The sequence below is a fragment of the Bicyclus anynana genome, chromosome 18 (genome assembly GCF_947172395.1).
Source record: "Bicyclus anynana chromosome 18, ilBicAnyn1.1, whole genome shotgun sequence".
Taxonomy (NCBI): Eukaryota; Metazoa; Arthropoda; class Insecta; order Lepidoptera; family Nymphalidae; genus Bicyclus; species Bicyclus anynana.
In genome coordinates, this window is record NC_069100.1 from 6,887,480 (window position 1) to 6,904,019 (window position 16,540).

General features: G+C 37.1%; 1 protein-coding gene across 3 annotated transcripts; it reads left to right on the forward strand.

The window, feature by feature from the left end:
• Positions 1-732: 732 nt before the first annotated feature.
• LOC112055083 (lysophosphatidylserine lipase ABHD12) lies at positions 733-16,104 on the forward strand. Of its 3 annotated transcripts, none has more exons than XM_024095074.2 (10): positions 733-918; positions 2,492-2,610; positions 5,469-5,579; positions 7,522-7,662; positions 8,808-8,900; positions 9,302-9,439; positions 10,935-11,089; positions 13,699-13,866; positions 14,862-14,989; positions 15,852-16,104. In XM_024095074.2, coding segments are annotated over exons 1-10 (1,080 nt in total). In that variant the 5' UTR covers positions 733-916; the 3' UTR covers positions 15,877-16,104. The 3 variants fall into 3 exon arrangements, with proteins under 3 accessions (XP_023950842.2, XP_023950841.2, XP_052742900.1); XM_024095073.2 differs by having other exon boundaries at positions 734-1,196; XM_052886940.1 differs by lacking the exon at positions 13,699-13,866 and having other exon boundaries at positions 734-1,196.
• Positions 16,105-16,540: the final 436 nt, after the last annotated feature.

The window sequence follows — 16,540 nt, forward strand, 5'->3', positions numbered from 1 at the left end:
GATAATCTACTAACTAAATATTAATGTAGATGAGCTAAAATAATAATATAATAATATTTTTATGAATAACGCTACAATATAATATTTAATTTATTTTGCGATTCACTAGCTATTTGTTATTATTTTCGTAATATTTCGAATACCGTTACACCGGAACCACAACAATAACCATTTTGGGTCGACAAAAACAAAAGATAATTTGGTCACAATTGACATAATTGATGTTGTCATGTAAAATATGTCTAACCTCTTTACGCAATGACTAAAAAAATATCTATCTCGCTCCATTAAGGTAGCTTTCTTTAGGTTACGAAAAAATTTTGTTTATTCTTTAAAAAATTAAATCTGGACCAAATTTGACGTAAATTTGTCACAGGTCCATTATATATAGGTGTCAAAGTTCGTACGAGTTGAGCGTCGGCCAATAGGCGCGCCTATACGAGCCTACACGCGCTTCCAAAAACGAGCTTATACGCGTGTATATAACGCTAGTCTGATCTCATATATTAATTTACTCTTTGTCTGATCTGAAACCGCCAAACTGTTCATACTCTATTATTTAATCGTATTTCTAACTTTCCTCGGACGAATTTAAGTTAGATATTTTTTTCCTCTGAGGGAACCTAAACTGTCAATGACGAAATGGACTGTCAGTTGTGAGTTGTCATTTGTCACTGTCAAACTAAAAGCAAAGGTCAAGAAAATGCAATGCAAATTGCAAAAAAATGCGAATGCAGATTTCACCTGAATTGCTAATTTCAAGTTCAAAATAAGTTTACTACCTACAGTATTAACAATTCAAGCAGTATTTATCCATTATTGATTGTATTAATTAACAAATTCGAATAATTAACAAATATAATTTACTAAGGTTTTCGCTACAAGTTGCAATATTGGATTCCAAACTTTACTAAAAATGTTAGTGTTTAATTTAAATTAAAGGAAGTTGTTCTTAAAGCATTGAGTTTTTGTTGTGTTGATAATTAAATAATAATTTTAGTGTATGAAATTAATTATTAATCACACATTTTTTGTAACGATAACATCACTAATCTTAGATTTCATGAGTCGATAGTGTTTCGGTAGTATTTTAGATCAGAATCTCACAAGACTAACTAAGAATTGTGCCTTAACGTGCTTAAAACCTAGTGAAAAATGCTTGGATTCCTCATATTCGTGCCTTTATATATTATTCTGTAAGTATTGGAACATGTTTCATATATTATTTTAGTATTTCATCATAAGTTTTACTATTTTTCTACTCCAAATTAAATGAAAGTTATGTGCTTAACTGTACATCAGATCAGAGATGGAGATCAAAACTTTAAATTTCAAGCATCTAACAGGTTCAGTTTATTAATTCTATATGAATAAAACTATGACACATGCAGCAGTATAGAAAGATTAGTTAATTTAAATTCCCTATTTCCCTTAATTGACTAAATTAGGAATTTAATCTAGGACCTCCTGGAAATCCTGTTAAAAAGCTGTATATTGAAAGATCTTCAAAACCACTGTAAGGTATAATATAGTGACTCACTCATGAACATAATTGACTCATAGGCATGCAAATAAGAGTACAGACCAAAAAAATGCTGTATCATCAGTGGCGTGCATAAGGCTGTTGATCAGGGAGGATCAACAACGAGGTGTTGTCCAAAGGGACAATCAGACAAATTCTTCTCAATGAAGACTTTTATAATATCAGTAGTACTAGGGTTGACATTGTGTTACTTGTAATTTGATGGCCTCCGTGGCGATTTACAAAACGGAGGTCCTGGGTTCGATCCCCGGCTGGGCAGATTGAGATTTTCTTAATTAGTCCAGGTCTGGCTGGTGGGAGGCTTCGGCCGTGGCTAGTTACCACCCTAACAGCAAAGACGTACCCCCAAGCGATTTAGCGGTTTCCGGTACGATGCCGTGTAGAAACCGAAAGAGGTGTGGATTTTCATCCTCCCCCAAACAAGTTAGCCCGCTTCCATCTCAGACTGCATCATCACTTACCATCAGGTGAGACTGTAGTCAAGGGCTAACTTGTAAAGAATTAAAAAAAAAATACATGTAAAGGAAGAATAACAAATTTCTGTTTGTATATTGCTCCAAAACAACTGTAAGAGTAACTGCAGAAAGATTTGTTTTATAACCAACTTCAAAAAAAGGAGGACTTCACAGCATGTTTTTTTACGTTTGTTACCTCATAACTTATTTGTTGATTCCTTAACCTACGTCCAGTAGTCACAAGTCCTGGACTTTGCTTAGTGTTTTTCTCTCTACCATGCGATGGACCCGGACACCTGCTCGATGAATCCATGGAATGCTAAGATATTCGTCTCATTTATTAACCCATTTTGAATTTTCTTTTTAAATGGTATAATAACCACTATTGAAAATAGTACTTCTTAATTTGAATTTAATGAGCCTATTAATATTAATATAATTTTAAAATAAAGAGCCATCTTTTTAAAGCCATGTTCCAATGTGTTCTTTGCAGGGCACTGGTGCTGGGAGCATCCGTCACAGCGGGCATTTGTATACTGCATGTGGCTGTGGCACCTCTGTTGTTTAGATATTCAAAAACATTTAGAAGAAATCTAGTATTTGCTAATATTGGTAAGTATGTTATTTTGGGAATGCGAACAGATTTTACTATGTATTTACACATAGGCTATTTTTCATCCTGTAAAAATCCATGGTTACCGAGGGATTTTTGAAAAACTAAATTCCACACGGTTGATGTCGCGGGCGTCCGCTAGTTTACATAATAAACCTATACTAATATTATAAAGCTGAATAGTTTGTTGGGTGAAATGCACTCATTTTTTTTTTTTTTATAAATAAATATACTTAAACAATACACATCACTATCTAGCCCCAAAGTAAGCATACAGAGTAGCTTGTGTTATGGGTGCTAAGATAGTTGATATTATAATATTATTATACAATTATATACTACATATAAATACTTATATAATGTATAAATACACACAGACACTGGAAAACACCCATGCTCATCACACAAATATTTTCCAGTTGTGGGAATCGAACCCACGGCCGTGGATGCAGAAAGCAGGGTCACTACCCACTGCGCCACGCGGCCGTCTCATCTTTCTCATCTTTATTATTTAAAACTATAAATAATGTTTTGAGTTGAAACATTCTTTTAGTATTAGATAGTAAATTTATTTAATAATTGCAAATCTTCAAGGAACATGTGTTCTTAAATGAATATTTTTGGGGTAAATAATATTTATTTTGTTAAAAGATCTTGATTTGTGTCTCTTATGCCGCAATCATATATTATGACATAGCTAAACTTAATAATAATAATAATAATAAAAGCCTTTAATTTACTGAATTTTATATACATAATATTATTGTAATATATCATTAACACTGATTCTTTTCTTCAGCTTGCCCTCGGGCATAGGCCTCCTCCAGACACTTCTATAGTTTTCTATCTCTTGCTTTCCTTCTACATGTGTCTCCTGCTGTCTTTCTGAGGTCATCCTCCCATCTTTAGCAGGGGTGACCTCTTTTCCTTTTTCCTATCCTAGGATACCACTCTGTCACATCCCTGGTCCACTTATCCCTTTTATCCCGCGTGAAGTGTCCTGTCCACTTCCACTTAAGCGTCTTAATTGTTACTGCCACATCTCTGACCTTGGTCTTGCTTCGGATAGTAGAGAGTCTGACTTTGTCTTGTTTTTTTATATGAAGCATGCTTCTTTCTAGATTATTTTGGCATGTTTTCAGTTTCATAATATTTTTCTCAGTCTGACCCCAGGTTTGGCAACCATAGGTTAAGCATGGCAAGATACAGGTGTTAAATACTTTAGACTTGTCTGATATAGGGATATCTTTATTTTCATAACCTCCTTAAGGGACCAGTAGCTTTTCCAGGTGTTGCATATTCTCCTGTCTATTTCCTTTGTGTTTTGTTCTCTCGGTGATATTGTTTGACCCAAATAAATATATTCATCAACTAGCTAAACTTATTCATTGATAAATATCACAAAGTAGCTAACTAGGGAAGTGCAGAGTGCCAGCTGCAACTATCTCGTCTATATCAACAAAGTCTTACCATTACCAATAGGAGCGAAAGACAAATTTTCTAAGGGCATATTAGTCGGAGCGGAGCACCCAACCTGAAAGATGGCTTGGAAGGTACCCACCACCATGGGTCGAACAGGGCCTTCTAATACTTAATAGAATCCCTAGCCAATCTCATTCTGAGAGGAGACTAGTGCTCAACAGTGAGCCGTAAACGGGTTGCTAATGATGATGACTTAATAGAAGGTCCCATCCTAATCAGTTATGTAAACTTGGTAAAACAATAAATTTTCATTTAATTTTCACCATGGTTCTCTACATTCAAAATTGTATTTGACTCACCATGAATATAACATACATAAAGTTATGAGCAGTATGATCATGAATATATATTTTTATTCTGGTCCCAAGGACTATATCGCAGTCAAGCGCTAATAAGTCGTTAAATAAAAAAAACACATGTAACAAGTTAAAATCTTAGTAGGTATGTTTTGAGTATGGTTATACAAGGTTGAAAAAATAATTTGTTTGACTTTAAAGTTATATAATGAAGCTCTTTTTATCATGTTTTATATTTATAGTATTACTTGTTGGAATATGTTGAGATTTTCGTTCTGACTTCTCAGGCATGAGGGTTTTATTTAAGCCTTAAATAGTGAAGTTATTCAGTTTAAAATTAGGTATTATACTATATACTGGTATATGGTGGGACGGACTTAAACATTTTATTAAACAAATAGGAAGATTCCAGAAATTCATTAATTTAAACACACACAAGTCTTGACAAGTTATATGCCTGAACTTTCCTCATGAATTACTCATATCTTTTGGTATTAAGAAGATAGCCTAGTGGATATAAAGAGACGTGATAGTACAGTGGATATGACCACTGCCTTCGATTCTTATGGCGTAGGTTCGAATCCGGTCCAGGGCATGCACCTCCACCTGTTGAATTTTATGCATTTGAAGAAATTAAATATCAATAGTCTCGAATGGTGATGGAAAAACATCGTGAAAAAACCTGCATACCTGAGAATGTTCTTAATTCTCTACGTGTGTGAATCTTCATTGGGCCACCGTGGTGGACTAAGGCCTAACCCTATCTCATTCTGAAAGGAGACTCGTGCTCAATAATGATCCTAATATGGATTGTTAATGGTGATAATTGGTATAAAACTTATGAAAATCCTTAATACCTATATTGTATATGTATATTTCATACATTTACGGCCAGTTTCTTCATCGCAAGTAACAGTCAAAGTAACGTCATAAAGCAAAAGTAACGGTTTAATTACGGAAAAATAAAGTCTTCTTTACTACTTACTACTTTTACTGTTACTTTAGCTTTACATGAAGTAACTGGGTGTTAGATTGTACACAATAAATAACCAATTCACGCCTGATTCACTAAATTGCAGCAAAATGGCCTCTGAACGTAGATTTCGACGAGCCTTCCACCTTCGTCGACGGCGCGAGAAACTTCAACATCGAATATCAATCCAAAGTTGACAATTGTAAAATTAAAATTGGTAAGCGATATATTTACGTAATTTCGTTGAAATAGTCATGTTAGATCAGGGTTTCTCAAACTTTCGGCTCCACGAACTCCTGTAAAAATTCCTAAGTGACAGCGAACCCCTTACTAACTAATGCCTCCCCCCCCCATTTTATTTGAATAAAAGTTAACACATAAAGTACCAAAAGAAATGTCTTTGTAATATTAATGTGATGGGTGTGCTTATTTCTTGTCGCAAATGGATTCAATGTTGGGAGTAATTTCGGACAATTTTAACCTTAATTCTTCGCGTACCCCACTTTGAGAAACACTGTGGTAGATGGTCGTAAAAACAATTCACTGCCACTTGATGTAAAATATCGTAGTGAAGGTAATTTCGCTGAAGTAGCTTGATCTGAAATAATATAATATAAAACATCAAACTGATTATTTGAATGGTACAATACATAATACCCCTGCTGTAAACCATCTATTAATCATATAATTTATCTTGCACAGAGCAGCAAAAAAGGATTTAACAGTTTAAATGTTAAAACATAATAAACAGATACAATTAAATTGAAAAAAATAATTAAATTTGCATTTATAATAATAGAATGGATGATTATTTACATAACCAGGTGCTTATTAAAATAAAAAAAAAACATTTAATGCTTTTTATACTTGCAAACAAAAACTTTAACTAAGATCTTATTTTTTACAATACAATAAAAAGTACAATATAATAAAAAGTGGTATTTATAAAAATACATACATTGTGAGTAGTTTAAATTAAAATAAATCTCAGGTCAGGTATGCAGGTACCTGAATTTTTTTTTTACAAGTTAGTCCTTGACTACAATCTCACCTGATAGTAAGTGATGATGCAATCTAAGATGGAATGGGGCTAACTTGTTAGGAGGAAGATAAAAATTAAAAAAGAAATGTTTAATTTAAATTCTTTACGTGTATAAAATCCGCTAATGCGCATTGGGTCAGCTAACTAAGCTAACCCCTTTCATTATGAAAAGAGACTCGTGTTCAACAGTGAGCGGAATATGGGCTGCTGTTGATGATGATGATGAAGTATAAAAATAGAATAAGAATAAGAATAAGAATTGTTTTATTTGAATAAACTCAGTACATAAATAGCAATGACGTCCTGGCCCTTAAACTAGGTAAGCCCGTGTCTTAAGGGCCAGTGACTTCCCTGGGTGCATATGCTACATACAATATCCAATAGAATTTTTACAAAGATCTTAAAAATACATTACTAAAAAAAAGTTTAGGTACTACTTTCAAAATACAATCTTAATTTTATTTTATTTGTGGACTAAATATGGATCCATTATGTTTTCCGTATTATCATAATTAACTGTAGATAATGTGGATTTTAACCACTTTTTTAATGAGTGTCTAGAAATTTCCGAGATATTTTCCTTTCTGTTCATGTACCTATACAGGTATGGAGCTAAGTAATTGAACTGACGTCTGGCAAAAGTGGTTTTTGTTAAGGGTAAAGGAAAGTACGTTCTGCGCCTTATCTTTCTATGCTGTATGATGGGTTGGGACTTGCTCTTGTGATGGCGTAGTACAGTAAACATTATATATAGCTGACGTACAGAGAGCAATCCAGAATCTTTGTACAATTCTTCTGTTGGGTATCTACGCCACTTTTTCAGCATTACTTTAATGAGTGCTCTCTGCGCTCTTTCTACTTCTATCATGTGGGTAGCAGCAGCTCCACCCCATGCAGGTATACAATAGATAAGCAGTGATTGACAGAGTGCAGTGTAAATATTGAGAAGGCTTTTTTGGTCTAATATGTCTCGTAGATTTTTGAAAATGGGTATTAACCGTCGTACTCTCTTTGCTAGTGTTGTAATATGTTGGTGCCAGTTAAGGTGTTGATCGATAATGACCCCTAAATATTTTATATGTGCAATATATATTTTGTGTGTTAATGTATTTTGCAGGTGTATGGCACATACTACCAAAGAGTCTGTATGAAAAGAACAAAGGCTATTTTGAATATGAAACTGACAAGGAAAAGTTGAGTGCGCTACTCGATTGTGAGTTAGCCAAGTCGAAGCTGCCCATAATTGTCTACTGTCATGGTAAGTAAAAACTTTTTATTTTAGCAGACTCAGGAGTTATTACAAAAATAAGAAAAGTAATGTCAAGACTTAATTAAGTTAATTAACAAATCAAACTGTGACCAAAATAAGACCTTAGAATGGTAGAGAATGACCTTGAGTGGAGTCACGCACTTGTGAACGTTGTGTGTAGGGTTAAAGACTGTTAACAAACACTCCCCTTTTCCACTCAAGTCACTCTCCCCGCCTATCCCAAGTAACCCATAAAGAATTACACAACAAGAGATGTGGACGACTCGAACGCCACGAGCACACTGAACGTTGTCGTTGCAACGCGGCGATAACATTTATAATTGGAGTTTACTCCATAAATAATCGATTTTTCATATAAAGCCCCTGGTATGAAAAAAATATAGGCAGTAAAATTCGATGAACGAATGACAGCGTTACGTTTTTAGTGCGCAACCTATTCTGCGCACCTTACACCGTGCATGCTGTTAGCGGGCGCGCACGCCGCCGCCTGCTGCTCCTCGGTTGCGCACCTTTCACTTTTAAGGCGCGAGTATTGAGACGTACATAGTGTATGCTGCGGGGCAACATACACCTATTTAGACAGTCCGACAGAGTAAACTCCATTTATGCGTCGGAGCTGACACACACATTTTTTTTAAAGTGGTAACTTACTTAATGGGAGGGTAAACCGCTTCGTAACGTAACGCGTCATTGCGCCACTCTATCTGGATTCCCTTTCTCTCAGCAGGTTTATGTTATCACTTCTGTCAATGCACACATTTTTTGTATTAGTAGTTGACGAAACAAGCAGCCGGTCTTCCAATATGGCTAACATGCGACCAACGACGTATATCGTGAAGAGAAAGGGATGTCAACCAATAGCGGCTAGAAATATTGCTATCTCTTTCGTTGCGTTGGGACAAAAGAGATGGGACTGAAGCATTACAGATTTGTTGTTAATCGCATGTCAGACCTTCAGTAGGCCTGACATGCATCAAAGTCAAAGTCAAAATTCATTTATTTCAATTAGGCTTACTTTACTAGCACTTTTGGAACGTCATGTAATGTTGATAATTAAAATCAAAAAAATAACTAATGTATTTGATAATAACATATTTGTAGTTTATTTTATGTGATCGTCTATGTTTTTTCAGGTAACTCGAACACGCGCGCGGCAGCACATCGAGTGGTTCTGTATAAGTTTTTCCAAAAAATGGATTTTCACACCATCGCTTTTGACTATAGAGGTATTCTTATCTCCTTACTTCTTCAGGCACTGAGGAATTTTGACTATGCTAAAATTCGCGCCTTCATCTATCCTTGCATTTTAAAATTTTAAAGTTTGACTACGCCATAATTATAAGGAAACATTTTAAGATTCGATTTACGAAAGAAATATTAATACATTTACTCCGAAATTTTTTAATTATTTTTTGGTAAAGAGAATAAACTAAGTGGTCGAGGGTTCAACCTTTGCCACTCTTATCATATTATTTATAAAACAAACTTAAATTTAAAGGAACTCCGTAACCCTACACCTATAGTTACAAGTCCAGGGCTCTGTTCAGAGCTTTCTCTGACTCACGATGGACCTTAGACTCGCACTCCATGGAATGCTACGAGTAAGATATTCTTCCATCTATTATAGGTTATGCAGATTCGACGAATGTGCTTCCAACCGAGGCTGGTGTGGTGGAAGACTCTCTAGTAGTGTACGACTGGCTTAACACTACAGTTGGCAAGGCGGACACCAAACCACCTGTGTTTGTGTGGGGACATTCGCTAGGTATGCTCAACCAACCAACTTCGCTCAACAACAGTTAGTCAGGGATCCTTAGAACATTTTGTACACCTGATTACTAACAAGCTAATTTTTTGTAAGCAGCTTCAGAGCGTCTGAACGAGATAATGTACCATGCAATTTGTAGGACATTGTGGCTGTTAAGTTGTATAACTATTAATTAATGAACAGTAAGAATACATCTGGTTAGTAACAATTTTTGTTACTCTACCCTCCTCCCAACTTGTATCAATAACGAGGTTATTAAATGTTATTACTAACCAGCTGTTTTTTTTTACTGTTGCTTAATTAATAGTTATACAATTTAACTGGCACATTGTCCTACTTACAATAGGGATGATGACAGTTTTTTTTTAAATTGTATATAAATCAAGAGTACGCTAATAGTAAAGCAATTTTGTAAAAGGAACAGGATATCTGCGATCATTACTTTCGGAGCTACAGGGATTTAAAGGGTCAGATTTGCGGCGCTGCCGCGGATCCCTGAAAAACGCCCCATACAAAATAGTACGAATTAATGACGTCGTAGGCAATTAATGATCGTTAGATTTGTATGGGCGTTTAAACAAAATTACCAATATCTTTGTTATTTCTGCGTTTATGTTTATAGTTCATTTATTAAAAAACGTCACATTTAATGTAAGGAAGCTAAAACTGTAAGAATTTTCATCTAATTACGATAAAATATTTTTAGTAGATTTTGAAATTTTATAATCTTATTTATTATGCAAATATCCAGTCAATCTTTGCTTTTTATATATAAATTAGTTAACATTGACCTTATTTACCCGAATGTATCATAAAAATCAATATATTCAAACCTAGTCATCTTCCCCATTCTGTGTAAAATAAGTTATAGTAAGGGAGTCAAAGAGGGGATTGTTGGATTTACTTGAGCGCGGCAGATGAACATAAGGAACAAAGGAGGACTTTGCACGTTTTTATAGTGCTCGATTAGATACGATTAGAGCTACAAAAAAAAATACTCAACCATAACGTTACATAAGGATAAGGTAGGTTAGTTAATAGCTGAAAGTTATGCGTTTTGAAAATCTAACGATTTGAGCGTACCAAAGCTACTAAATGAAAACCTTGTGTTTCTGTTCTCGAGCGCGGTCATTATTTTTTAGGGTTCCGAACGTAAGTAGTACAAAAACGGAACCCTTATAATCTCACTTGCGCACATTTTAATGTCTGTCTGTTTTTTGTTTTGAAAGATCCCGCCAAATAATCGCTAATATTTTTTGACAATTTTAGTATTTAATTTTAATTTTAGTTACTCACTAATGAAAATTGTCGTAAAATTTGTAGTCTGTCTGTAGCGGTGTAGTCCCATCGCTGAAAGCGATAAAAGTATATAACCATTTATTTATACTATCATCTAATCAGTCCCCCATGACGCTTTGGTAACTGCAAATTTAAAATATGCTGGACTCCTGTACTACTATGTAAAATAAGTTAAAATTGCTTTATTTCCCAGGCACCGGTATATCTTCTCACCTGGTGGGCAACTTGCAGCGTTTGTCGAAGCAAGTGCTGGGACGCTCCGAGCCACTGCCGCCGCCTAACGGACTGATACTGGAGGCGCCTTTCAGCAATTTAGCAGACGAAGTCGGGTACCATCCGCTAGCTAAGGTACTCTAAACTAATATTATAGACTAGCTGACGCCGCGCGGTTGCACCCGCGTGGTTCCCGTTCCCGTAGGAATACGGAGATAATATATAGCCTATAGCCTTCCTCGATAAATGGGCTACCTAACACTGAAAGAATTTTTCAAATCAGACCAGTAGTTCCCGAGATTAGCGCGTTCAATCAAACAAACAAACAAACTCTTCAGCTTTATAATATTAGTATAGATGTAAGATTTGATGAATAGACTTCCAAAACTGTTGGACTAATTTCAAAAATCCTTTGATGATATACTTTGCCGACCCCACACTTGTGTGACAAGGATAAACAGATGATACGTTTGATTCTCTTTTTTTAATTTATCACAAACTAAACATAAAAACAAATTTAAAAAACCAGTGTGCTATAGAACACACAACTGGAATAATACTGCATTCAAAAATGAAAATATAATAGTTTTAAAAACTAAAAAGCTCGATTTTAGCACAAACTAAAAATTACAAATGGAGTTTTTTTTTCATATTCCTGACAGTAAACCCTTTCATTTGATACCCATATCATGGGGGTGCATTTCAAATAGCCTGTCCGCCATATTGGATTTAAGTCACATGACTATATTTTTTGGTATTCCTGACAGCAAACCCTTTCATTTCATACCCATATCATGGAAGTGCATTTCAAATAGCCTGTCCGCCATATTGAATTTAAGTGACGTGACTATTTTTTTTATATTTCTGACAGCAAACCCTTTCATTTGATATCCATATCATGGGGGTGGATTTCAAACAGCCAGTCCGCCATCTTGGAGAGGCCACCATATTGGATTTGTAATGATTTTAGCTAGTCATGTATTGTCATCAGAACTCAGAGCGTGTGCAAAATTTCATCCTAATCGACGACCGGGAAGTGGGTCGAAATAAGATTCCAAGATTTTCTTACATACATAGTTACAAATGAAGCTAATATAAGCGTGTTAAATACAAAACGCCATCTATGAGCCTCGAGCATAACTGCATCGCAACAGGTTCTCTAAGTGTACTATCAGGGATTGTTTCAAAGTTCTCTAAAAACGCCATCTACTGGTAGTTTATAATAACATACACTATTTTATTGTGCCTGTGATGTTGGCAGATGGCAGCACGTATCGACCTATTACACTTTGTAACATATTCACTAACTTAGAGTGGGGGCACACGATGCGTTGCGGCGCCGCAACGTTGTTATGACGTAGCGGCGCCGTAGCAGCGTCGGACAGTCTGCTAATAAAGTAATGTTGTGATGCACAAACAACTGGCGTCGCCGCAACGGATCGTGTGCCCCCGCTCTTACTCCTCAAGTCAAGCGTGCGTAAAAAAGTATTAGAACTTGTCCAGAAGGAGCGAATACGTCGCGAATCGTATCGCGCGAATTCATACGCGCGTTGTCGAAGTACTAGACATCAATACATCGCGTCCACAAGCATCGCGCGAATTCAAAATACGCGCGTAAACCGTGTGCACTACGCCAGAATCTCGACTCGCGCGTGATTCGCGCGTATTGCGCGCGAGTCGAAATATTTGAGAGAGCCATTTGACTCCTAAATGGACGATCGGTCGTCCATCGTATCCGTTACGTGACATGTAAAAAATATAAACTAATGGCAATAGGCGAGCACAGTATCATGCTCCGCGCGAGGAATATAACGGTTTTACATAACAATAAACTACACCTTCTTTAGTAGATTGAAGGAACTAGGTATGTATCGATGTTCTGACCATAGAAAGGTAAGGTACACAAATGCGATCTTCAAGACAATGCTGTATGGTTTTCAATAGGCACATTAATATAAAGATTTTTTAAATGGCTCACAACGGTAGATTAAAACCGCATTGTCTGACTGTCGGCTTCTTAAACGCAGACGGGCTCACCGATACTCACGGGCTGCGAATAGTTAGGGACGCCTTGTTGCGTCCAGTTAACGCGCAAACTCTAGAGCGAATGCGCGTTCAACTCTGTGTTTCATACTGAATTCCTCCCCAAATGCTCGCGCCTTGTGGACGCAACGGTCGCGCATAATACGCGCGAGAGAATCGCGGTGAATTCGCCCTTTCTGGACTGAGCTATAGGTACTTAAAAAATTAAATAATACAAAGGAATTTAAAACTTTTTTTAATCTTGACATCTTCAAAATCAAAATCAAAATCAAAATTCATTTATTTCAAGTAGGCTCAATTTACAAGCACTTTTGACACGTCAGTTGACTATTTGTAAAGATTCTACCACCGGTTCGGAAGGCAGGTTCTGCTGAGAAGATACCGGCAAGAAACTCAACAGTTGCTCTTTTGAAATGAAAAAGTCATACAGTACTATAATTTACAATTGATAACAATTACAATTTCTTATAGTTTTACTTCCTGTGTGAAGGTGGAAGCTGATCCAATGGCCTCCAAGCACTTTTATCGTTAAGGAACTCATCAATAGTGTAGTAACCTCGACTAAGTAAATGTTTTTTAACACATTGCTTAAAGTTGTGCATTGGCAGGTCCATCACAGTCTTGGGGATCTTGTTATAGAAGAGTACACCTAAACCTACAAACCTTACTTCTTACCTTACTCTATGATGGTCTATGGTCAGTTGGTGCGCTGGCTGCCGTACTTCGACGCGACGTTCGTGTCGCCGTTCCGCGCCTGCGCCGAGCACGAGTTCCGCTCGGACGCGCACCTGGCGCTCGCGCCCGCCACGCCTGTACTCATCCTGCACGCCATGGACGACGTCATCGTGCCGCATTGCGTCGGGAAGAAGGTATGTGTAGTGCTACTCGCTCTGTGAACAGGTGTAAAGGCTGCCTTAAAGTCAAAGTCAAAATTCATTTATTTCAAATAGGCTTAGTTTACAAGCTCTTTCGAAACGTCAGGTAATAATATTAAACTTAAGATGGTGGTAATCATTCGAAAACTTAAAATTAAAGTTACGAGGGTTCCATACGCGCCTTGGTCCGAGAAGAGCCCACAACAAACTCAGCCAGGTTTATCCTTTTTTAGTTTATTTAAGAATAGATATATAAGTAGCCTGTCATGTAATACCATTCATTTCCAAGCAATTGTGTCGTTTACGTAATCATTAACACTATAATACGACTTTTCTATAAGCTTACGTTTAATAAAAAGTTAGTTTTCGTTACTTCAACAATTACCATCAAATCACAGATACCAAAAGTCCAAAATAGATCTACAGATTCTTTTTTATTCATTGAAAGTCTTGACCGCAATCTAAAGAGCATGCCAAGCATGTGACCGATGTGATGTCGAAAATTTGCTTTGCGGTGCTGTTGTTAGTGGTCGACAATTTGGTGTTTCTCTCGTCACGATATTATTTGCGACGCATAATTCTTAAAATGTTGAATGTGCAAGTAGAAGGACATAAGAGGAGAGGAAGGCCAAAGAAGAGAAGGTTGGATTGTGTGAAAGAGGACATGTGTGTAAAAGGAGTGGATGATGAGTTGACGAGTAATAGAGACGAATGGAAAAGATTGACATACTTTTCCGACCCCACTTAAGTGGGATAAGGGTAAGGAGATGATGATGATGATGATGCATAAGGCTTAAGATGCGAGTGAAAGAGAAAAAGACGTAGTAGTATCGAAAATATCGATCTCTGTTGCGACGATGTTTCCAGTACAAGTCATTTTGTCTTCTCAAGACAAATCGCAGCGCGCACCTTTAGGTCTCTTAGGCCTATTTGTCGTACTCTTGAAGCCTACCACAACAATAATATGACAAAATGTACATTGTTTCTAGTTGTACGAAGCGGTGGTGGCGTCGCGCGGTGCCGGCGACGCGCCTATCACGTTCCACTCGTACCCCAAACAGGACCGGCTGGGCCACAAGGACATCTGCCGCGCTAAGGACCTGGCGCAGGTCGTCGGGTCAGTACTACTCTCTTACTGTGCTACTCGTTTTTATCCGATTATTTATATATATATATATATATATGTTTTTTTTTTATTCTTTACAAGTTAGCCCTTGACTACAATCTCACCTGATGGTAAGTGTTGATGCAGTCTAAGATGGAAGCGGGCTAACTTGTGAGGAGGAGGATGAAAATCCACACCCCTTTCGGTTTCTACACGGCATAGTACCGGAACGCTAAATCGCTTGGCGGTACGTCTTTGCCGGTAGGGTAACTAGCCACGGCCGAAGCCTCCCACCAGCCAGACCTGGACAAATTAAGAAAATCTCAATCTGCCCAGCCGGGCATCGAACCCAGGACCTCCGTCTTGTAAATCCACCGCGCATACCACTGCGCTACGGAGGCCGTCAAATAATTAATAATATATATTCACATGGGGCCTATATGCTTAGCATGCAACCTAAAATATCGATGTTTTATATCAATTTGCATTGATATTAAGCTACCAATCATTCTTTTTATAAGAAGTGAGGCATGTGCGACTAGACGACTTATGACGTGTAGATAAATAGACAAAATATCGACCAATGGCGGTGGAGCTGTCCCAATCCCATTTCGTCTCAACGCAATGAAAGAGCGATATTTTCGGTTGTGCTATATTGCTTGACATTTGTCGTATTTCTCTTAACGTTTAGTCGCATTTTAGGCGACAAGCCGTGTATCCTTATAGAATGATAATAATATCATCGCGCGGGATAATGCCGCGCCCCTGCATTACCGAGGATACCTAAAATCTTGTCACAAAGATTGCATCGGGCAATCTAAGTTATTAAAATTGCACCTAAGTTATTAAAATTGTTTTTTAATGTCTGTTACAGGGACTTTGTGAAGAGCCACCGCTAGAGATAGTCCAAGAGACCAGTACACAAATAGTTAGCCAGTAATACAAACAGTCCATGAGACGACACAATTAGTTCGCTAGTAACACAAACAATTACGCTTAAGCTCGGTGATGCTCTCTGCAAGTGCTTAAAAGGCATTTTATTATTTATTTTATTTATTATTTTTAATTTACCTGGGTAATTATTGACATAAAGTGATTTGTAATTTAAATAAAAGTTTTTTATTTCACTAATTTGGTTTGTCTATCAGCTGTCCTCTAGACTAAGCAAAGATCGGTAACCATACAGCCTATTCTGGCATGACCATGTCATATGACCATGATGGTCATATCAAACTATTTTAATCCACATTTTTATTTCAAAGTTTGATTTTAAAGTTTCGTTAACTAAGGGGGCACACGATGCGGTGCGGCGCCGCAAAGTTGTTTTGCGCAGCGGCGCCGTAGCAGTGTTGGACAGTCTGTAAATCCTTGTGACGCACAAACAACTGAGCGGTGCCGCTCCGACGTCGCAACGCATTCACCCCTCCCCGCCTCGTCTCGGTGGTTGCAAGTCCGGTGCTGGCATATGCCACAGATATTTCCATAGATTTACGAGTTGATACAAGTACCTAGATATTTCTATGTAAGACGACCATAGAATTATAAGTACTTGTACCGAATCGT